The sequence below is a fragment of the Hippoglossus stenolepis genome, chromosome 13 (genome assembly GCF_022539355.2).
Source record: "Hippoglossus stenolepis isolate QCI-W04-F060 chromosome 13, HSTE1.2, whole genome shotgun sequence".
In the NCBI taxonomy this organism is placed as follows: Eukaryota; Metazoa; Chordata; class Actinopteri; order Pleuronectiformes; family Pleuronectidae; genus Hippoglossus; species Hippoglossus stenolepis.
The window spans coordinates 22640141-22663955 of record NC_061495.1 but is presented as its reverse complement, the minus strand read 5'-3'; the positions used below and the strand labels follow the sequence as shown (position 1 = coordinate 22663955).

Genomic DNA, 23815 nt, shown 5'->3' with positions numbered 1-23815 from the left:
AAAAATACTGTGTAACTATATCATATAGACTGGAAGCTATGGGACTAGCCACAAACTAGATCAGCCTACAATTAACATAGTATTGGGTTTGTTTAATCCAAACAAAAGTGATTGGCTTGACAGCCTGACTCTGTTCGGGAAAAAAGTCTTTGGAGTCTCTTCCTCATGAGAGATTACTGAGCAGACATCAAAGAGTTTACTGCACCTGGACAGAAAATATTCCAACACATAATACCCCAATAATATCTTTTTGTTATGTGTGGCTTCAGCTACACAGATATTACGCGTTGGCTATTTCTTCCATTGTCTTCATGCTAAAATAAGCTAATATGGCTGCCTTTTATTCAAGACTGGAATGAGACATATTCAACAGGAAGTTAACTATGTCATATTTTGTGCCTCTAACTTTTCTGTCTGATTTTCCCTCAGGTCTCATCGTGGGTTCTTTGACCGTGTGCTGGCTTCCCAACCAGATTCGTCGTCTCATGATGGCCACCGTGCCCAAGTCCCGCTGGACTACTTCCTTCTTCAGGAGCTACATCACACTTCACCCCGTGGCTGACTCCTTCTTCTACCTCAGCTCTGTGCTCAACCCATTCCTTTACAATCTGTCCTCCAGGCAGTTCAGGGAGGTCTTTGTTCAGGTACTGCGGTGCCGCCTCACTATCGAACACGTGAACAAGCGCACCTTGAAGAAGTCACGTGCTGCTTCTCCACGCTCACAGCGGCCCCTGTTGATCAAGTCCTTGCGTCGAAGCAGAGCAAACCACACCATGCAGGGACAAGAAAAAAACCCTCCAACTTTCACAAGCTTTCAGAAGGATAGTGACGTAGGAGATACTCATACATCAGATACTGAGACGACCGTCACTCTGACTGAACAGTCAGCTTCAGTTCTCCAAATAAAGACAGATGAACCATCGGAGACTGAAATATAATGTGCTGTAGCCTACAATTTATTGTAACACAATGACCACTAAAAACAAACATGGCGGAAACTTCTTGGTCACCAGGACACTTGTGCTGTGCCATTAGAAATAAATAAAGACATATTATTTATACACAGTAAACACAGTAGGCTACAAAGTGTTAAATCATGAATTACTATGAATTACTATGCGGCAATAAAAAACCTTGCATTTAACATAAAACGGTACAATTGGTATGAATTTGGTTAAAGTTAAATGTTTGTGATGTGTGGGTGCTTGTAATCTTTGCATAAATATTCAAATTGAAAGCTGATGTTGACTTCAAATTCAACTTATGTTCATCATCTCCTGTAACAACAACACTCATGAAAACACATGGTTTACTCACTCACAAGCCTGGTGGTAACACATTTTGCTTTCCTGTTGGTTGCAGAGGGTGGAACTGCAATTGTGTGGTGATGCAAAAACACAGTTTACTTTACCCATTCACGAACATCCCAAAATTACTCATTGTATTATCAGAATTAGAACGTTACGGTCCAATCAAATTTGTATTTTTGTATTTAAATGCACTTAGTAAATTCTTTCCTTAGAAAGTAAATACCCAAATAACTTCCTGAAGAATAAATTAAGGTACATAAGGTTGATATGTAGGCTTGAAATAATAAATAAAGTAGTCGTAGAATCCTGACAATACCACAAGTCCTTCAAATTAATTGAAGTAAATGTGTTCTCTGTCCATGCCACTTTTGGGGTCATGGCAGAAACAGATGTTGCCATTCTTCCACACAATGAGCATTATATTATTCACTTGGGATCATCTTGGAACCACATGGTATTCAGGTCTTTTAAAACGTCTGCACCATTCAAACTAAATGATGTTCCTCAGCTTGATGTTGTTCCACGCTCTGACGGTTGATGGTGATTTAAAACACAAAACACATAGAAATGCATCAAAAAAGATGGGGCCTGGAAACCAGACAATTCTGATTGGTTGTAGGTCTATCCAATGACATCCAGAGGAGTTTTGATCAGCTAACATTGATAATATCTCTTGGAAATAGATAATGAAATGACTCATTACTGAATGTGATTAGGTCTAGTGATGTGACCGGGGTAGGGGTATAAGAGGACAGTAACACTTTCAAAACATGCGTTACACTTACTCTACATGCTGCCTTTAACTTTAAGGTCAGTTCCAGAGAAAGAAAAGTCATGTTTAAAATCATCAAAGCAGCAAACAACACAATTTTCATATTTCATATTTCAAAAGCAACAGAATGTTACCATTTAATGAGCTCTATGTGTACAATATTTTTCAAGTGAAGCACATCACGTTACCTTCTATCATAGAAAATAACTTAGGAAGTTATCTCAGTGGCCTTAAGTCTCTTTCTAAAGTGACTCCAGGAGTTGGTGTCGTCCGTTATCCTGGACAGTCACTGACAGCCATTCCAGATGTCCCTTGACAAATTCATTGCTGTTGTGCCACCTCTAAGCATACTTGTAATTTCAGAAATGAGAAGTGATGCCATAACATGTTGTTAGTTTGAAAAAGATTTCTGTATTTCAGCATGCCCTTGTAGCTCTATGTACAGCTCTATGTGTGAGCAGAACGTTATTGTTGTTTCAGAACCAGCAGAGAGAAGTTTCAAAATGCAACAGAACTTTTTAATGGCTTTCACTGATGTTACCGACTGTTACAGTATGAATTTGTCATGAAAATATGCTGGTTCCGTGAGGTGCTATATTCACAGGCATATACATCATTATCTATCAAATACCATTTTGTCATGACTTCAGATTCCTGCAAATCATTTAATAATATCATGGCTGCACATAGCATACTCATATTCATACATATGCTGCAAACTTGGTGATTGTTAATGGTTATCATATAGAATAAATCATGGAGTTATTTAATCTGGAGATCGAGTGGAGAATGAGTGATGAAGCTTAACTTACTTATCTTTCCTGCAATAGATCTTATTTGACCTTGCAGTGTAAAAAAGACAAATGTGCATAAGCCACCTGCTGTCTGATAAATAGCTCCAGGCCCTTGGATCCACATCACTGTGCTTTTCCTCCTCACTTTACCCAACTCCACTTGTAAGCTGTGAGCGTGACGATAGAAATTTCCAGTGCTGTGTGGTGTTGGAACTCTGAAGGCAAGCCGCGAAACAAAAAGCAGGGAAAGAAAGAACACAAATACTGTACAAAGCTTCAACATGCCTCATAGAATATACATTTCAAAGTGTACATCTCAGCTGAAACAGTTCTGGTTCATGTCTTCTGTATTGTCAGCAGCAGAACTTTGTTTGTTCATGCCCCATGTGAAGGTCTGTCAGCAGAGGGTGAGGGACAGTAGGAGGATGTAGACAGAAAATACAGGGAGCAGTGGCGTGGTCAGAGTGATGGCAGCGGACGGTTGGGGTCGCCTCTTCTGGCGTGGTCCATTACACAGCGGCGTGTTACAGCAGGTGATGCACACCGAGTTGAGCTTGCTGGTACAAAACTGCTGGTAGCCAGAGGAAGCAATCAGACAAGCTCCAGATGAGGCGCAGGACTTGCGGTAGTGAATCCCTGAAATGGACAGAAATAGATACTTTAAGCCAAGATGAATAGAGAGAGAGAGAGAGAGAGAGATAGATAAAAGTCTGTGTGTGTGAGAGAGACAATGACAAAATAATTGGGATGTATTCTCTCATTAATGGAATTTCAGTTTAAAGAAAACAATAAAACATGTTTCAAGAGAAATTGAAAACTAGATCATAAATAACATCTCTTGATTGGGCTGATGCTCCCAAGTTAAGTCATTATTTTGAGCAGTTTTCTGTGTCTCTAAAACGGTGTGTCTTCAGTTGATATGATGCACAGCAATTGTCAGCGCAGTGTTAACATTCCATGTATAATCATTCCATGTATGAGGGTATATAAAGCCCTATTAGCTTGGAGCTAACATTGCTAACCAGCAGCGAGGTGGAATACTGCTAAAGTAGGGAGTGGAAATGAGAAGGGCCACACTGACAGTGGACCAACAGAAACATACCGGTTATTAGGTGATTATTCTTATAAGCCACTTAAGCCAAGATCGGGCAGGTAATGCCCAGGAGTTCGAGCGGGTCGTCCACTAAACAGAAGACTGACGGTTGATCCCCATTCTGCATGCAAAAGTGTCCTTTGGCAAGATACTGAACCCCTAATTGCCCATAATGGCTGTGCTGGCAGTGGGTGAGAGATAGAGAAAGTGCTGCACTGTATGAATGTGTGTGTAAATGGGTGAATGGTAAAACTGTTCTGTCGAGAGCTTTGAGTGGTCATCAAGACTATAGCTCTATTTAAATATAAACCATTTACTATATATGTTGAGGAGGAGGCTGCAGCATGAAGCACAGACCAGCAGACATTATTATTATTATTATTATTAATGATGTTATTTGTATTATTATTACAGTTTAACAGAGATTAAATGTGATGGTAACTTAACTGTTCCAGGTCTCTCTCTCTCTCTCTCTCTCTCTCTCTCTCTCTCTCTCTCTCTCTCTCTCTCTCTCTCTCCCCTCTTTTTGTCCCTCCACAGTTGCCAATGCTTGCTCATTGTTGGAACTGTTGGGTTTCCCTTTAATATTGTATGGTCTCTAATGTATTATGTAAAACGCCTTGAGGTCATGTTTGGTGTGATTTGGTGCTATACAAATAAAATGTAGCTGAAAAGTTGAATTGAAATCAACCAGCAGCAGCACTTGACCAGAAGATAAACATTGATCCACTCTGCAGCCGAACAGGCAGCGTGGATGATGTGATGTGATTTTCTTTGATGCCCTCAATCATTCAGCCTTAAAGCCTTAATCTCTCACTTTACATTTGACTGGGCACACAACGTACACGCAGCCTTTAAGGTGCAGTGGTGAACATAAACATTGCAATGTCTCTTCTTGTATATACCTATATACCATGTTATTATATTATATATACACATTTCAACATTTTCAGCCCTTTTTGTTTTGTTCTGTTATCTTCTGTGATAAAAGGTTAAATAAAAAATTTAACTTAACGATATTAAAAGCTGCAGTCAGATTTTCTTCGCACTACAGTTCTCTTTTCTAACTACTCACAAATTCTACTCCACATCTTTCCTTGACCACATTTGGTTTTCCATCAGAGTCAAGGAATCAAGGTTAGGAAATGAGATTATTTTGACTTTTCAACTGCAGCCTTTAACTTGTCAAAACAGGAAAAAGGCTGCATTCTATTAAGATGCCAAAAATGTAAAACACAAAAACATCTACTGGCACAAGCAATCAAAGAAAAGCACATATTTTCGATAGGTGAAGGTGATTTCATTTTAAATGTTTTGTTGTATATAGATATGGTGACTATGGTGAATATGATTAATATACTGGATATCTTAATCTCATGGTTGTTGACTTGACACAGAGAGCATCACCATGCACTAGACCATATAATTAAAGCACCTGTTGGTCATTTTAAATGAAAAGTACAATAATGCATCTGCTTTTGGGTCAACTTGTGATGCAAATTAAATTTTTTTCAATAAGGAAATAGGTTAGAGGGCTGCTTGTACAATTTACAGTGTTAGTTCCCAGAGTTTCTCTGACAATATCCAAGCAAAATTTATATTTTAACTGAAATATACCTTAACAAGCTGAGTCAAATCAAATCAGATTGGAAGCTTGTGAATCAGAAAAATATGTTAATGCATCTAACTAGTGTGAGGGACCTTGTGTTGTTGGTGTTGGTCAATGGGATACCTGAGCAAAGCTATCATTAAGATTATTAACTGCGTTAAATTGTAAAGGTACAAAATGCGTGCAATAAAAAAGACAACATACATGTATAACATTACATATATTGTCAGTTTAACCCTTATTGTACATACATGGGGTTTGATGAGCCCATGCATACATTCCGTCCACTAACTTCATCAGCCAGAATAACTTCAAACCCATCTGCAGGCTTTTTACTACATCAGCTAGGGAGCATTACATGACCTGTCAGGATGCACTAAAATTACATTTTCCTCATGATGAAATCGGACCTGCAGATATAGATTAAGATATAGTGGACAGGCTGTCACTACTTCTACCCACAACTGAGCCACAATTAACACAGAATACGCCATGTGGAGAGCACAACCGATCAGTAAATACAGACAAAGTGATTTTAAACCTACGCTTTAAAGCAATTGTTTATGTACAGCCATTTAATCTCCTAATCCTGACAATAATAATGACAAAGTGTGATGTGCACAGAAGCAGGCGCCTTTTCCTGCACAGAGTTCTATACTAGAACATTTGATTATGTCTCACATGCCCTTTCCTAATTCTGTGCACTTGTTTTGTAAGTAGTGGAGGCATTTCAAGACTTGAGATCCAGAGGTTATCCTTCCAGTCTTCATCATCTGGGCTGAGAGTGCTGCATTGGATCTCAGCTGAACTCATTTCCATTCCCTCTTGTTAGACCCTTTAATCCAGTATGTAGCACTCTGTTCTTTAAAAATCTGTGATTATCTCTTTATGCGTGATTCAGCATAACTTATCAGGAGCTAGTTAATTAATCATCATTATTCAGTTCTTGATATTAATCCCAACACACTGATTTGTGAACCTTTCGTAAGATCTTTTTACTGTGCATCCATCTGTGCCCACAGAGACCTTCAAAAAGCAGCTTAGTTTTGGTAAATAAAAATGCTAAGATCAAAAGACTCATGACACCCACCAGGCTCTGTCCTATTTACAGGAAATATGTGCAGTGTGAGTGTTACATCTCGAAAACTTTCAAAAACTAAACTTATAAAGCATTTACAGTGACAGCATTACATATCCTCAAAATAGAAATCTCCTCGGAAAACCATCACTCTCAGAGAAGACTTGACTCATCTCCACCAGTTTTAATCTGCATCACAATGATATCAGGTTAGGTAGACTGGGAATTCAAGAGGAGCCCCTCAGCTGTGACTGTTTCCATTGGCGATATCATTTTATCTCTATTTTGCCCTATAAAACATTGATTTACTTGAGATGCTTGTTGGATCATGGCTTTTTTTTTTTTCCTTGAAGATTAGTGGAGGGAAGCTTTAACATTTTGCTGACATTTTACTTCATAGAAACCCCATTGCCCCTGTAATGTTTCCCTCCTCTCTCCGCCTGAGTGCAGCAGATGCAGGTGTAGCAACAGAACTGCATCTTCATTTACACTGTGATTCCTCCCTTGTATTATAAACTGAAAATATCAGTGGAGGTCCCAGAAGGTGTTGAGCAATCGAGTGGAAACAGTGTGAAATCTTACAAAGAAGAAAATGTCCCATTTTCTGTGGAAATTTAAATCCTGACTCACACCGTGCTTTTATCTCTCATTTTGGCTGTCGGACAGACGGATCAGTGGATCTGAGTCAGTCTCTACTCAAACCTTAAAATGGCTGTTGTTGCTATGAAAACAACTCAAGAAGAAATGTGGGAGAAATATATGGAATAACCCTAAGTAAGAAAATCAAGTGATTGTAAAGGGGTTGTAAATATGTTGGCTTTTTTTAAGGAGTAATTGGAAAATAACAAGAGCCAAGTACACAGGCAGTCGTAAAATGAGATGTGGTAAAAGGGTTGGTGACAGAGACTACAGATTTAACAGCAATAGAATTCAATAAAAAACAGGCCTGCTACTTAAATTGTGCACCTTTTTTACCACTTGCTTGCTACATGAGTGCTTTTACACATATTTAAATAATAATTGGTTTTCTTACATCTAGATTGTAATGTCAGGAGGGGGCTCGTCTCAGCTTTACATTTATTATTAGCTTAAGCTGCTGTATACCTAGTGAATGTATTCGGATCTGTTACAATGTGGATCCAATGTTAAACAAAGGATGTTGACACTGATGTAATTGGGTCTAATAATCAGTGGTGCTGCCCCCGTTGGATAGCTTGAGACCTCCGCTTTTTGAGTTAATAATCCATCTGAGGATTTGTCAGGAATATTGAATGGTAACATGGCTCTGAAGTCCCCTTTCTTTTATTAAGTGTTCTTTGATGTTTTTGTCTTTCTTAGTTTTGGGGTGTTTTACTCTAGGGATCCAGGCATCCCCCACTCTTTGACTTCATTTTCAGTTTCTGTTAGTCAATACATGACAGATCTCAGCTTTATTTCAATCAATGCCAGGGACCTCAAGATTCCGCATTAGAGAACCACCATATTAGAAATGTAGGAATCACATTTACTGTGCAAGCTGGTCACGTTTCTCCACCTTATATGTGAAGATTCTCAGTTATTCAGGTCGTGGTATCGTCACAAGTTGTACAAGTGCACACAGGCAACTCAACTTGCTTGGGATTATGAAGATGTTTCACCTCTTATCCGAAAGGCTTCTTAAGTTCTAACTGACTAATGGGAGGTTTCGAGTATTTAACCTTTAAGGGTCTGTACCTATGCTGAGAGTTAAACACGCAGGTTGTTGAAACCCCCACCAGCTAGGGGGGTTTCTGGTCCTCTTAGTCAAGGTGTGAATGGCTGTTGATACCAGTAAGTCTTAAGCTGCTTTCAGATATGCACTGAACTCCAGAGATCCTCCAGAGTTTCTCCACAGGGGCTGTATGTGTAAACTCAGCAGGATTCACCTCAAGCGAGCGGGTGGGTTGATGATGCTTGTAACATGTGACACGCACAGAAATGAGAGAAAGAATAATACAAATACCACTTGATAATAAGGTGGAGCCATACATGTCAAAGACAAAGATGCCGAGAGAGTTTTTGGTGATAAGGGCCAATGCTGCTGTCGTGCTCCGCAGTTACAACCTGCCTCTTGGACCCTCCTGCTGCACCACCCCTCACTTTAATCCTCTGGAAAATTTGTTGCTGTTGTGAATGCGTCAGAGCAGATCATTTCCTGCTGTCTTATTCACATGTGAAAGGAAACCTCTGGAGAATGTCCAGAGCCAATTCTCTGGAGCTCTGATTGGGTATTGTGCTGGTGTCTGGGGAGATCATTTATGACTCCATTGAAGGTGGCTGAAAGTTGGTGTCTTAAACCACCACCTCTATTAACTAATGGTCTGCAGCTTGACCAAAATGGATTCTTTCCCTCTTGTTTCAAACCATTTGTTTTCTTAGTTCCTCAGCTTTCCAGAGACTCCTGCAACATACACAATCACAATGTTGTTCCATTTGATATTATTAAATACCCTGTACAAATTATTAAGTTTAACCATCCTGGTTAAGATGAAATGTGATATGATTAGCTACCAGGTAAATGAGAAGAGGCGGGTGACCAAAGCAAAGATAGGTTAAATAAAGTGTTTGTTTATAGTGGAAATTGTTTGGTTTTGACCTTACTATTTAAAGAACCTTGAGATAATGTATATTATGAATGTATATTATGATTTGCCGCTATTTATAAAATTGTATTTAATTTAATTTCAAAGGGAAACAAACAAATTCACTCAAATATGAGGTGATTCAGTTCCATATGCCCCAGTTATGAGCAAGGTGCCAATATGTGCTGCTGAACAAATATCATCACAATGAAGCTCAGACAGCAGGGCAAAGGGAAACACTCAATTTAAAAAAGTCTGAAGTGCTTGGGGGGTATTTCATCTCATGTGTAAATAGTGATTCTAAGATTCAGCACTTCAATCTAAATTATTCGATTGAGTTCATTTATGGGAAAAAGGGTGAATTTTCTTATCAGCTTTAAGCCCTGAGAGAACTAGAAGCTTCAGTCTAATGGCAGTCAGCATTGTCAGAAGACTACTTAGTCCAATATGTCCAAGTGTTGGAGAGCCTTTGATCAAACGTGTCAGTTTATTCGGGTGAAACACAGTTAATCATGAAAATGAATCACAAGACATGGTGACCCTTTATAAAGCCTGTTAGGTCAATGTAACATTTATTTACTAACTATTAACTTAATAACTCAAATTCTGGAAACTTGAACTTAACAACTGTATTTCGAAGAATATTTTGTAATCCCTTTTTATAATTAACTAATCAAGTTGCTAGTCCCCTAGTTTCACTCTTTCCTTATGTGGCCAAGCGGGGACGGAGAACATACACAACAAAACAAAAGGTTAACATGCAAGAATTAAATCCCCATTTCAGGACCATGGATAGCGCTACCTTTCCAGACATGCAAAAAACAATTACTTACACACTTCAATACTCAATAGAAAAATAATCACAAAATGCAAAATGGCACACTGTGCTGTCTGCAATGGCCTATTCCCATGTGCCAGCAGCGGCTCATGTTGCAGTACTTTCCTTTTACTTTATTGTATTTAGTCTTTTGGTAAAGTAGCATTTATCATTGGGGAGAAATACATTTTGTCTCCAGAAATAACAATAATCACTGGAAGAGATATACGGAAGTTGGGGGTTGGGGGCAGGATGGGGGTCACCCCCATTCCCCTAAAGCACAAAGCTGTGGGGTTTATTATCCATCTAAATCAAACTTGACTAGGCAGGGAAATTAGATTGCAGTTGTTATATGAGCCAGCATAAAGATGTCATCCAGATAAATGGTCAGTGGAGACAATAAAACAGATAGCAGGTATTTTGGTGATAAAAAAGAGAATTTCATCAAGACACAAAAGTGAACAAGTTCTGTGCTGTCGTTTCAACACTTGTGGATGGATTAATCAGAAATATATTTTTAGAACTTCATTCAACAAATATTGTCTCTTTAGATCCAGATGTCTTTTTCTAAAGAGCTTGACATTTACTACATTGAGCTGCCGAAACACTAAAGATGTATTCCCACCTTTTGATTCAGTTGTGTGCATGATAAGTCTACATAGACAAAGAGGCAGCTAAAAAGAGCAGCCTCTCCCAGAGCGAGCTGACATGCAGCGTTAGTGTCTATGCTGTCAGTCTGCTCACTATACAAAGACAAGTGGATTAATATGAAAGCCTTAGGCTATGACATGTTAGTTGTTCCCAAGCACACCACATACAATACGATTGATCAAATTAAGTTAGCGTGAGGATTGATACACAGCTATCAAAATATTGTAAAGTATTTACAGTACATGGAAACATGTGTACCATTCCTACAGTTCTACACGATTTATCTTTTAGGTGATTTTTCAAGGCAGCAAAAGCACCTTGCTGAAAATATTGAAAGCATTAGTGCAATATCTTGCCCTAATGTGAATGAAGGGTGAAATCAATCAGATGGTGTTTGCATCCTCCGGCTATATCACAACCTCAACGTATCACATCAGCATCGTCCCAAAAATTCAAATCTTTCCTGTTTCTATACCATGACCTTAAGTGTAAGTTTTCATAAGTTTCATGCTGCTCTGACATTAATAACCATTACATCCAGTTGATTTTGAGACATGATCTCAACTCTTGATAGGTCAACTGAGTGTATTAGTAGGACGTTGTGAGCCAGCTAGTGCACGATGGCAGCAGCAGTATCCAGGACATTTCAAATTTATTTTTATGCAGTGGGAGAAAGTGAAGACACATCATAGTTAATTAAAGTCTGCGGGCTTTACTGACTAATGTGCTTGCCTTAGTGATGTAAAAGTGACTGGAGGTGTTGACAGTATTGTGATTTCACTGCTGGTTGTTCTTTCAGGTGCAAAATCTTCAAACCCATTTAACCACAAGAAGTCAGTGAGATGTAAATTTTACTTTAAAATATATTTTTATGTTTCATTTTATGGTGACATGGTGGTGCTGTGGTTCGTACTGTCACCTCACAGAAAGAAGGTTGTTGATTTGAATCCCTGTTTGGCCGGTGCCCATAGGTGTAAATGTGAGTACCCCCCCTCTTGCCCAATGTCAGCCCAATGGCTCCAACGACCCTGTGAACACAACAACCCCCTTAAAGGATAGATGATAAATTAATGTTTAATTTAATGTTGCGAATGTTATGAAGCATCAGTACAAAATTAGGTCCATGGAACCTTTCTTAGCAATCAAACTCCAGCCTTCAAAATGACTTATGCTAATAAACGTTAGTAGTCATGTACAGTCCCTCTGTTTAACAAGATGAATGTAAACTACTGCGACTAACCACATTCTCATTTCCCTTTTCCTGATACAGTAAATTAGCTCTTGCAAATTGCAAAAGCTAATTTAGATAAGCCATTAAATCAGAGAGACAAGAATGTAGTTGCTGCTTGTCTCGTCTCTGCCCTGTGCTGCACTGTGGGGTCCTCAGCAGGAAGAGCAGTGTAACCAGGACAGTCAGTCTTCTACCAGGTGGGGTCGGGTGGTTACATAAACAGAACACGCTCAGTGACTGTGTATTAGCTCAAATTTTCGGTTTCAGTTTCAGCAGTTTGTACTGACCTGAACTGAACTATAGGCTTTCAGGACTGTCTCATCCTGCCTCAGGTCATAAGCCCATGTGACAACTCCGACCCAAAGAAAGCTCCAGAATCACATTAACATGGTCCTTCAAAAACCTCAGCACATTTAAAAAGGAGCTGGAGTAAACTGCTCTGCTCTGCTCCTGACTTCATCCTAAACTCCTGATCATCAAAAATGACATTCCTGTTTCAGTCTTCTAGTATAAGCAATCAAACTATTTGAATGTCTTGATTGTAGACATTTGACTGAGTGTCCTTCAAACAGCATTGATGCCTGAACAATCAGTTGAGATACAGCAGGCGGTGAAATCCAGCTCCAGGATCACACTCCACACTCACTCTTCTATCTGTATCTCAGAGAGGACTTCACAAAACAACATCCTTTTCTGCTCAGCCAGGGAGAAGCTGTTTGCCAACTTCCATCAGCTTCACCTGCAACACATCAGCCACTATTATGTGATTTTGGTGATAATCACACTTATTTGTCTTGTCACCACTGCTCCTCCTAGTGTGCTGCCTCTGTGGATACTGTGGGGATAATACATCTTCAGGGTGAGGACAAACTGCATATTTATGCACACCACAGTGACAAGTAGCTAATCTGAGAAATTCCTCTGTATATTATCAAACATGTATTAATAATGCCAGGAACTGTAGGAAGTTGCTTTGATGTGATAATGCTGCTCACAGTATCATGCAGACTGTGTCAGATATCTTTGCTCTTGCTGCACAAGGAGGTAGAGTGTTGTCTAGTTATTTATCAACCTTATACAAAAACTATGTTTTCCTTCACTTCTCTGCCATATTTTTCAGGCAGTGTGTTTAGAGATTCTTTAGATCAAGGTTTTGAAAAACCTGAAGTCAAATAATTTGTGATCCATGAAACTTGCCAAAGCTCGGGTTACACTTTTTTGACTTCAAAGCACTTGTATCTTCACTCAACTTCATAAAACTAACTAGCAGCTAACAATCAAGCAGGCCTAATGAGAATGTACTGCACTCGCACTGCAAAAGGCAGTATATTTTGTGTATTTATATATATTGATGAAAATCATCAGAGTTCCTATTTTTGAACTATCCAGTTGATTGAACTTATAAATGTATTTAGTGCTTTTCTTGTCCTGATGACCACTCAAAGCACTCTACAGTACAGTTTGCCATTCACCCATTCACGCAGTTCATACAGTGCATCTATTAGCAGGACTTTTTTATTCTTTGAGGGGCAATTCGGGGATTCAGCATCTTGCCCTTCGGCATGCAGATTGGGAAGACAGGGGATCAAACTGCCGACCTTCTGGTTGGATGACGACCGCTCTACCCCCCCAGCCACAGCTGCCCATGTGATGTGAGTCATGTGCTTATTTTTCCTGAAACAGGAATGAACCTATCCACTTGCGAAAAACGGACAGTGCACATATGCAGTAGAGTATTGTCCCAGCAATGTTGTAGTTTAACGATAAGCACTCAAAAGGACTGACTCTCTATTTAGATTGCATTTTACATTTGCGTTTCTTGGCATGTGCCAATAGTATTTCAGTAATATTACAATTGCAATTAAAGAGGATGCATTTGAGTGAAGCTATGTGCATGGTCAGTATCAGACAACTGCCTCTGCTTGAGCTATTACCTTTAGATCCGAGTCTGTATTGTACTGGTAAGTCATTATGGATCAAGCTAACTGTCTCGTCATAATGTTTCCACTTATAAGACCGTGTAAACACTTTTATCAAGTTGGGTCAGACTTGTTAAATTCCATTTCACTTACCAATTTAAGTTAAAACAATTTGAAAAAATAAAGAAAATAGAAAGTTTTGATCGAAATCAACAGGTAGCTATAAAGTAAACATAACTTAAGACGAATAGTCATGTTTACAAAAAATTTTTAAGAAGGATTTACTTGTCAGATTTTACAGTGCAATAGAAGATAGGTTTGGATGGGAAGCCAAGCTCATCTAATGCTGGCCATCAGAAAAACAGCCAAACTCTGAGAGTGTGTATGTGGTTTGACGAAGGACGTCTGCGCTTCGATATTCTGCAAGCCACCCTCTTCTTTCAGTGGACAAGGATAAATGCAGATGTATTGTATATCGCCCTCTAGATACAAAAGTGCTAATCTTTTGGCTAGGTGGACGGGAAATAGCTCAATTAAGGTTGTACTTCAGTGCTTCTGCATCTCCTTCATCTGTTATGTAGAACTGCATGCAAAGTCACAGGCTCAATCAGGCAATAATTGGGCAAGAACACTTAGGAAGAATTGAACAGCCTTGATGATTTTTATTCTTATCACTGAAGCAAATTGCACATTGGTGGCAGTGAATCTGTGAATGTTTCCACTGCATTTCAAATAGCGATAAGTTGCGGTCATTCAAATCCCTATTTTCATGCAGAACAGCAATAATGATAACACTGGGAGATAAAGGCTGGGATGTACATGAGCATTCAGGCAGAACTTTTCTTATTAAGAACTGTCGACACTATATTGTGTAATGTCTGCCCTTTTGAATTGGAAAGTACATTTCTAAAGACAAGAGCTTATTGCTTTTGCTCATCGGCAGTTGGGAGAGGCAATACAAATGGCTACCATTTTTTGTTGGGTGTGAAAACAAAGCAGACCTCAGACAGAAGGAGTAAGATTTTGTGTCTGGGTTCTTACGCCTATAGCACGTAGACACGTTAAAACAGCAGACACATTATTCATTACTTCAAAAGGCAGCAATAAACTGCAAAACTCATAAAATCCTGCACACTCAAAGGCTGCTGCATAACCCAAACTTATGAGTCTGAACACAACGAGAACCAAATCAGAGCTGTACATGTGCACAGCATTTTTGGAAAAAAATTCCAAACCTACAGGTTATGAATATTTACTAAACAAGATGAATTCATGTGCACAAAACAATGTGAAAGAAAAAAGCTGTGAAAGTCCAAGCAGCCAGATGCAACACTTTGATCTGATTCATACAGCCATATTGGATAGATGCTTATAACTATACTGTCTAGAACATTTGTAACATGTAGGACCCAGTGAGTAAGATGAATTATTTACTTCAGACACTTATCAACTGATTATCCTTTGTGATTGAAGGTCCAGACACTGACATAAAAGCTAAGGAAAACACGTGAGTACTGCCAACATAGGTTCCCTATCATCTGATCAGTGTGGTGGTGGGTGTCTTCTCATTCTGATGAACCCAACTGATAGCTGCAGTTCGATAGTGAGTGGGTGGTTTAGGACACAGCCTGAGTCCTTTGAACAGCACAACATTTTTTGCCAGATTGTCAGCTTGGTGTATTTTTTTCTAGATAGATTGACTGATATAGATAAATGAGACAGTTCCAGATTTTATTTAGGGAAGTTTTTCCTTTTTAAATTCAGGGAAACTCATTTATGTAACACAGAAGAACTAAAAAGGTTGTAATATTCCAAACAACGAAGAAAGGGCTTAAACATGTTTGATTTGTCATGGCAGGAAAACACAGGTGTTTGTAAAAACAGTTCCAGTTTGGCTTGATGGTGTGACACTGAGACCAGCATGAACAAAGACATGGAAGTCAGCTATAATTCATTTCATTATTTAATATTCACCCTTATTTCAAATTTATTTTGCTGCTTGCAAACTCTAACTGCCAAATGCTCCATTATGTTCACTAGTAGGTAACTAACTTTGTTTATATGTAGCATGATGCTGCACTGGTACCAAACCGTGTTTATCAGAGCTCCTTCACTGTAAAGGTTGAGAGTAGTAACGATGAAGCTGTGGACTGTAAAAACCAAAACAAAGATCTGACAGAAAATGCTCTATGGAACTCATGAGGACCTACAGTCTGTACGTTTGTCCCCACAAGTGACCCCTTTAACATAACATACAGTCATGGATTCCATTGCTAATATAAAATTATAGATTAAAGCAGATTTAAGGCTAATATGATATTTGATCCATCATCAACAGTAACTGCGGCACTGGTTATATTGGTTGTTATTGTATATCTAAATGCACCACTAACAAAAGAAGCTTTGCAGAAAAAAAGGCCCATTAGGATGACAAAATTAAAGGAGCTCCAGTCAAACCTCGAACAAACAAAATCAATGTGAAGGAATGAAAATCATGAAGGAAATTAAAAAGCATCGGAGGGACGATGCCTACCTTTGTGCTCAAGTCATTTATAGGCTAGTGTACCCTATATACATATTCAGTTGGTCCCTCCACAGTTTCATAATGATTTGAAATTCGTTTAGACAACATAAAAAATCTCTAACTTAGTGTTTTGCACTGTTACATCATTGAGGGGCTGTGTGCAGCGCTCTGTGCCCCACTGTGACTCTCTCGCTCTTACTTTCTCTCTCGATGGGCAGCACCAAGAGAAATCCCAACCCTGTCAGTGGCCCATTAAAACATTCATGAAGATTTACCATCCTCAGCAGGTGGGCAGAATTCTGCACAAACTCAGCAGGTACTGCTTTTGCTGTGCATGTTCACACAACAAGCATACAGTTCTCAGCAGATGTCGGCCTAACACTAGCCTCAGAACATACTGTGTGTCTTCCCTTTCTGCACCTCCATGACTGGTCAGCTCCAAAAGTTAATCACATGGAGACACCATCGCAATATTCCCCAAAAGATCCTTTAATGATATCTGGCTTATGGGTTAATATATTATTTATATTTTATTCATGTTTTCATTCGTCATTGCAGAACAGACCTGACGTTTTGTCTTTTCAGTGCCGTGAACGCTTCAGTGACATTTAAGTAAGTTGGATGCATTAAATCAAATTCCACTGACAGACAGCCGGTCATGCAATACTTTGATGCATCTTAGGGGAATAAACATGTTCCCTGGTGGCACATAAAGCTCACAAAGACATAACTGATCATGAGCATTATTGACAAACAGGAACATTCGGGGGTTCACAGTGGGATTGCTCTCTTTTTAAGCGACTTAATAGACTGACATACACAACAAACACAACCACTGTTACAACTGCTACTGGCTGATGAGCATATGTGTTACCATAGTTACCAAATGATTGTAAGATTACTTCCAGAACAGTAGAAGCTTAGCTTTTTAATTGATGCTAAAATCCCACATCTACTATCACCAAATACTGCAGCTTGTAAATTTTCTTTTAAGCCAAAAAACAGAATTGTCTCCTCGCCATCACAATCTCTCCTTTGTTATGAGTTATAGGATTTATAATGCAGAGCATTATTATCTCACAGCGAAGTTGATATTGAACCCCAAAGTTGACCCTTCTCACAGAGAAAGTGCTGGCTGCACATAGATGCATAAATGTGTGTGAATGGGTGAATGACAAAAACTGTATTGTAAAGCGCATAGAAATACAGACCATTTACCATTTCCTGTGATACCACATTCACAGGAATGGGAAAGATGGACAAATTGAAAATACAATGCTTCAGGCCACCAGCACAGACACACTAGAGTCTGCATAGAAGCAGACAGAGACCTCAAGCAGTCTCAGTCTAAGTGTTTTGTTCATATGACGGCTTTCTCCCCAGTTTAAATGGACTGCACTGACCTCCTCAGTGAAGTGATATGTGGACTTTTCTCTCATTTCTCGAGCTTCCACAAAGTTTTTTAATGCAAAAATTATAGATGCACACAAAAACATATGGATGGAAACTCTATATCAGCACCTGGCAAATATCACACAATGTATCACATATCACAGAATGTACAATCATTAGCAACACATCAGGTTTTTGGAAAGACAAGCTCACACAAATAAAGCACGCCTGTCTGTGTATGCACGGCATGAAACTAACACATGCTCTACACAGATGGAAAGAGAATTTATATCCATGCCAGCAATTTCAAATACTGACCTGCAGCTTAGTCTTTCATCCTTCACTGATAGTTATAGAGCTCTTAAGGGCCTCTTGTCTCTGCAGACCTCAGAACAGTTTGATTTCTGCTCGCAGCCAAATCCTTGCTTCTGGCTGCCTGTGCTCTCTTTCTTTGTGTTGTCTTTGTGTTGTAGTAAACATCAAAGATGCCAGCAGCATAAACAGCTCCACAAATGTAATTTTAAAACACCTATTTGTTGACAACATTTCTAATGATTAAAATATATACAGTATAACTGCCTACAGAACAAACACACTCATCCTGGTCGTGAGCAACACGATGATGTTTGAAAAGTACAGCAAAGATTTCTTTCCAACTAACAGACATAACTTCTATCACCTAGATCTTAGGCTAAATTGATTTCAAGCCAAAAAATAAAAGACCACAAGAATCCAAGTCAAGTCCCTTTGATGAATGTTGAGATCCCTGCTCTGTATCACAACCAAAACCTAGTCGATTGGACTTGCTTTTGAAGCCAGTCGGTCCAGATTTCCAAGTAACCTGTTCTAATTTCCAGTTTATTGACAGAAGAATAAGCAGGTTTAAAAAAGAGAGAGGTGGAATACTGAACTCGAGATGCCACTCACCATCATCCTTCACCAGAACCTCCTTCTGGCACATGTCCTGCACATTCACGGTGCAGTTGACGATGAATTCTGGGGTGGAGCAGTCATGTGTCATCTCCTCACACTGGTAGCACTGAATCTGCAGAGCCAGCCCTGCAAACACATGTTGTCAATGTTTTAATCTCTACATTATATGTTTTAAACTGGTTATATTGCTTCCACCACCAATCCTCATTTTTCAATTACACACGCTATTTATTTTTCTCTAAATGCAAATGCTAAATGTTGTTTTAATTGTGGTGACTATTTTCTGCTCCGACCATTTTAAACTGATGCCACAGTTATGATCAATTATTGAGCAGTGTTCGAGTGGCTGGTGACACATCATACCAGCATGTCTCTGCAGCTTCTCATCATGTCTTCCCTTGATAATAATACATATGCTCAGATTTCACTATTTTCACTACAAAACTGACTTGTTTATTATTTATTATCATCTAAGGAACAAATGCAATCAGAGCCATAAACAGGTTACACGAGTGCTACTTTAAAACCCACTGCATTTCAGGGGGAATGTGGAACCTTTTACTTCACTATATATATCTGAGAACTAATGTGCAGATTACAATTTGTATCCAAAAGATATGAGCAGCTTAAAAAAGAAAAACGACAGTGAGTCCCACGTCAACCAGCTACGTTAGAATACTACTTTACATAATAAGAAAAAGAATAAGAAGAATAAGAATAAGAATAATAACAAAAATAATAATAAATTGCATAAGTGGTATTTACAATGTTGACTTGTTCAAATCTGAATATTTCACTACCTGAGAAAGAGACAGACAGAGAAAAACGCACCATTATATTAGACTGAGAAGAAGTCTTATTCAGGGAGAGAATGAGCAGCCAGGCTGATCTCTATCTGTATCCGAACTTACCTGGTTTGTTGGAGCTCGACGCGCAGTGGAGCGCAGTGCCATCGTAAACTTTGAAGACTAAAATCTCTCTGTTAAAAAATATATATAGGGAGTATGTTGATGGGACCCGCTATTCAAATCTATATCCATCAAAAAAAAGAGTTCCTTATCATCATAACGAGAAGCCCAAATCAGAATAGGCTACAGAACAGAAAGAAGGATAAAGGTAGATCAGCGCGCATATCCAAACTGTGCGCGCCGAGTCTCCCAGTTTAACATGGACCAAAAATCAACACCTGCCTTTCTCAAGTACGCACGGCACATCTCCAGAAATAAGCTGCTCTGGAAGTTTTGCTTTGGCGCGACAACCTCAAGAAACACTTGAAATCCAATGAAGAGGCGATAAAGAGGAGCCGTGGTACCGTACCTGAGCTGGAGAAGAACAGGAGCAAAGTTGAGACGCTGATAAGCCGCATCGTGCGCTGAGAGCAACTCTGAGCACAACCATGGGAGATGGATGCTCAGCAGCTCTGAGGCGCAGGGACGGAGCATCTGGCAGCCGGACTCTGAGAGCCTGACACCTCCTGCGACGCTTCACACGTCTTATCCACCGCTGTGCACGCACACACGAGTGCTCACACGTGCACGTGCATGACTACGCCGTGTACCACGAAAGTGTGACTGTGTTGCTGAAGTATGTTCAACCCGGTCTGTTCTCATTTGTATTACTATTAGGGTTAGTATATGTTATTTGTGTGCATGCATGGGTGCTGCAATGAGCTCCAAAGTCCAACACATTTAGATATTCTTTGACCCAGTGGATGGAATCTAGCACATGGTGATATCACTACAATGTGACATTACAGTTAGATATGGCATATACAGTGTGATGTCAGTTGACTGTGGTTAGCACACTGTGTCATCAGTGATTAATGAGGTCAGCACAATTACTAGTGGTTCCATGCTGACATCACAGTTGGATCAGTACACTGACATTACTGTTGAATGGGGTTGGACACTGTGATTTCACTGTTAGATGAGGTTGGACAATGTGACGTCACTGTTAGATGAGGTTAGCCTAGTGTGAAGTGTGAGTGTTTAGTGCCAACACATAAAATAGGCTGTGGTTGTTAAATGGGCAAAAAGCATCTCTGACTCTTATGCAGGGGGGCTGGAAGTAACGTCCTGTCACTCACCTGCATTTTGTATTAACTGTAACTGTGATCTTTCTTTAAACTTAACCAAAGGTAAACTATACATTTGAGTTATCATTGCCTCTGTAAGCTTGTTGAATAAGTTAAGGACAGATTGCTTGACTTTTCCGGTTGCTCAAAAGTGAGCAAAAATCGGTTGTTTGTCGTCGGAGGTTTACTTGAGCTTTGCCCCCAATGGAAACAAACACAAACCTATGAAAGTTTAAACTGTGGAATGCATAATATGTTAGGTGGAGCTTGCTTGCCCTAGTGAGGTCAGCAGACAGGCGCCCTGCTGTCTGGTTCACTGTAATGCAGCATGGTACAGAAATGTGCCACTGAAGTTCTGGCCATTAGGCTTTGGGAAATGCACATATTTAAGGCATTTCAACAAAAACAATACACTTAGTGGGTTAAACTTGTAGGATAGTGTTTCACAAAGTCTAAAGATGGATTAGTCTCCTCAGTGGTGCACAGTGTGAGCTTTTATTTCACATACGGCTAAAACCTTGCTGAACAATTCATCCTCTACTTCACACTGTTGAGCCCGACAACACATCAGCACTGTCCTTAACCAAGCCCCAAACAAATTTATAGCGTACATGCATCACTACACCCACCAGCCCGCTGCTGCATAAGGAGTAAGACGAGGTCAGTGCAGAACAAAACCCAGACGAGGGACAAATGCTGATCTGCAACAAAGGAGGGTCATGTTGTGCTTTGTCCTTTTTGACTGTTCTCAACACAAGCAGATTTCAGCCCTCCCTCTAAACTGCAGCACTGTGATACAGAGTGGTTTAGATCAAGCCTATTTTAATTAGTGGATGAAACAGTGTGTCAGCGCTGCATCAAGGAGCCGTGAAGAAGTTGTTTGTGATTTAACTGTGCTAATCAGAATAGTTGGAACTTGGAAAATTACACATTAAGACACAATTAAATATTATGAATACCTACTTTGGTGAAACTTTAAATTAGCTAAGAGTTATTTAAATTGCACTTTAAGGCAATGAGAAGATGTGTGTCGACAAGTGAAGAGCTTTTTAGCCTGAAATGAGATGTCCAAGATAATTAAGTGAAACTATGCTGGTGTTAAAGTAAAAGATGGGCAACTATTAAAGCTGTCACTTGAATAAAAGATGGGCCAGTATTTCCCCCCAAAAAATCAAATTACTTTTTCTGCATTAGAATGAGATTCACTTAGTTGAGTGCAATACTTAGTAGATTTGAGCTAAATGTGCAGATATAGTTTCTCTCTGTGGCAGCTTCTGAGCAGGAGTGACTGACTGATGGCACACTGGGAGGCATTATGCATAGAGCTACACCAATCAAGGCTGACTGACCACCAGATCATAAAAAGCTCCCTGCATTCACAGCGTGAGCAGCATCTTAAAAGTGGAGTTAAAAAGCTTTTCAAATTAATGTCCAAAATATTTTCAGTTCTTAAGTGAACTATGGGATTTTTTGTCCTTGGAAAATATCAAGTGTCTATAAATCCAAAGGAGGTCATTGTGTAGACAGTAAGTGAGTTAAGTGAGTAAAGCATGGACTGACAGCTCTAATGGCAACTCATGTACAGGAACCTTGATACGTCCTGAGAGGCTCTCTGTTTACCTGATTTCCAGTTATGTCCAATATTTTGTCCAACATTTCTCTGTTGTCATCAAGGATGTTTTGCATCACCTCATTTACATGGATTTACTTCAATTTGGACTTAATGAACTGACCTTGACAGATCTGGCAGGGTGGCCGCAGGACAAACCTACACTGTTCTGAAACTGTGATTCAAATGTCTCATCAGGTTTACTTCTCTCTGTGAAAAAGAAAGCTGAAGCAAGTGAATAACTGTTAAGTGTGTGTGTGTGTGTGTGTGTGTGTGTGTGTGTGTGTGTGTGTGTGTGTGTGTGTGTGTGTGTGTGTGTGTGTTTGTGATTTTCAACAGTTTTCTAGCTCACTTTTCCTCACTGACCTGAAATCACACATTACTTGAAATTAAGTCAGTTTGTTTCATAACTGCAGCTCAAACATGCTCATCGCAATAAATCAATGTACTTGTCTCCTGTTTCTATTCAATCTCCCTTTAAACCTACAGCTGAACACTTTTCATATACCCACTAATTCCACAAATGTCAGGCAGGAAAGATATTATTGGCTGCTGCTGCTGTAATATATCCAGGGATGTAGAAGATTCTATTCAGCCCACAGACTGAAGGCATTACGTTTTTATTAATATTGAACATATCCCATGTCCAAAATCGCACCAAATCGGCCACTGCACTTCCTCGTACACTTTATAATCTACATGCTAAGTGTGAAACCGTTCCACATACAGACAGACAGAGGTTTGTGGAATTGTAGATGAGAGTTTCAGTCTTCTTATTATGCTGTGGGCAGAAGATGAAAAGGCACATTTCCCCAAATCATCATTTGAGGCTAGGGAAAGATTGGGGTTAGCATTATGTACAACACTGACCACAAGATAGGAACAGTGAACCAAGAATGCCAGTGCTGAAGTAGAACACTTATACGCACACTGCAACTTCAGCATCTTTACTTTCCCTATGAAAACTCACACCAAACATCACATGCTAATGTAGGATCAATGCAGAAGAACAGCCTTTGTACGTGACAAGACATGTGAGCACATTCAAAGAAAACCTTTCATATGTTATATGTGCCTCACAATTCCCATTTCTAAGGCACATAATCAATAATAATATAATTTATTTAAATGATTTTAGAATTACATGGTTTTCAATATGATTCATCTTTTTTGATTCTAGTTTTCCTCTCAGAAGTTTGAGAGGCCCTGGGCAGTGCCTGTGACACATTGGTTAGTATTCTGCAAATTGTTTAGTTTATTTCATAAAAAACCACTTGTCACAGTTAGCTGAACTCAGTGTTCATGTCGAGATGCCTCTGTAGAGCTTCCATCTTTCATGCTGGCAAACAGGTTGGCCACGAACCTGGAGTGAATGCTCAAACTGAGAGGACACTCTGTTGGCATACAAT

The 23815-nt window shown here is 39.4% G+C and overlaps 1 protein-coding gene across 1 annotated transcript; it reads right to left on the bottom strand.

Moving 5' to 3' along the window:
- Positions 1-1119: 1119 nt before the first annotated feature.
- On the bottom strand, positions 1120-20200 carry LOC118119647 (ly6/PLAUR domain-containing protein 1). The gene is made up of 3 exons (XM_035173760.2): positions 20041-20200; positions 18718-18849; positions 1120-3512 (listed from the first exon to the last, which is right to left on the bottom strand). The coding sequence occupies exons 1-3, from the start codon at positions 20087-20089 to the stop codon at positions 3274-3276; spliced, it is 420 nt and encodes a 139-aa protein (XP_035029651.1). The 5' UTR covers positions 20090-20200; the 3' UTR covers positions 1120-3273.
- Between the last annotated feature and the right edge of the window lie 3615 nt (positions 20201-23815).

Bases quoted from the DNA above. Each gene is read 5' to 3' on its own strand.
- LOC118119647 (XM_035173760.2), bottom strand. From the start codon at position 20,089: ATGCGGCTTATCAGCGTCTCAACTTTGCTCCTGTTCTTCTCCAGCTCA. The intron at 18,850-20,040 runs GTACGGTACCAC...ATGTGTTTGCAG, and splicing joins CCTGTTCTTCTCCAGCTCAG to GGCTGGCTCTGCAGATTCAG. The intron at 3,513-18,717 runs GTGAGTGGCATC...TGTCCATTTCAG, and splicing joins GGTTCTGGTGAAGGATGATG to GGATTCACTACCGCAAGTCC.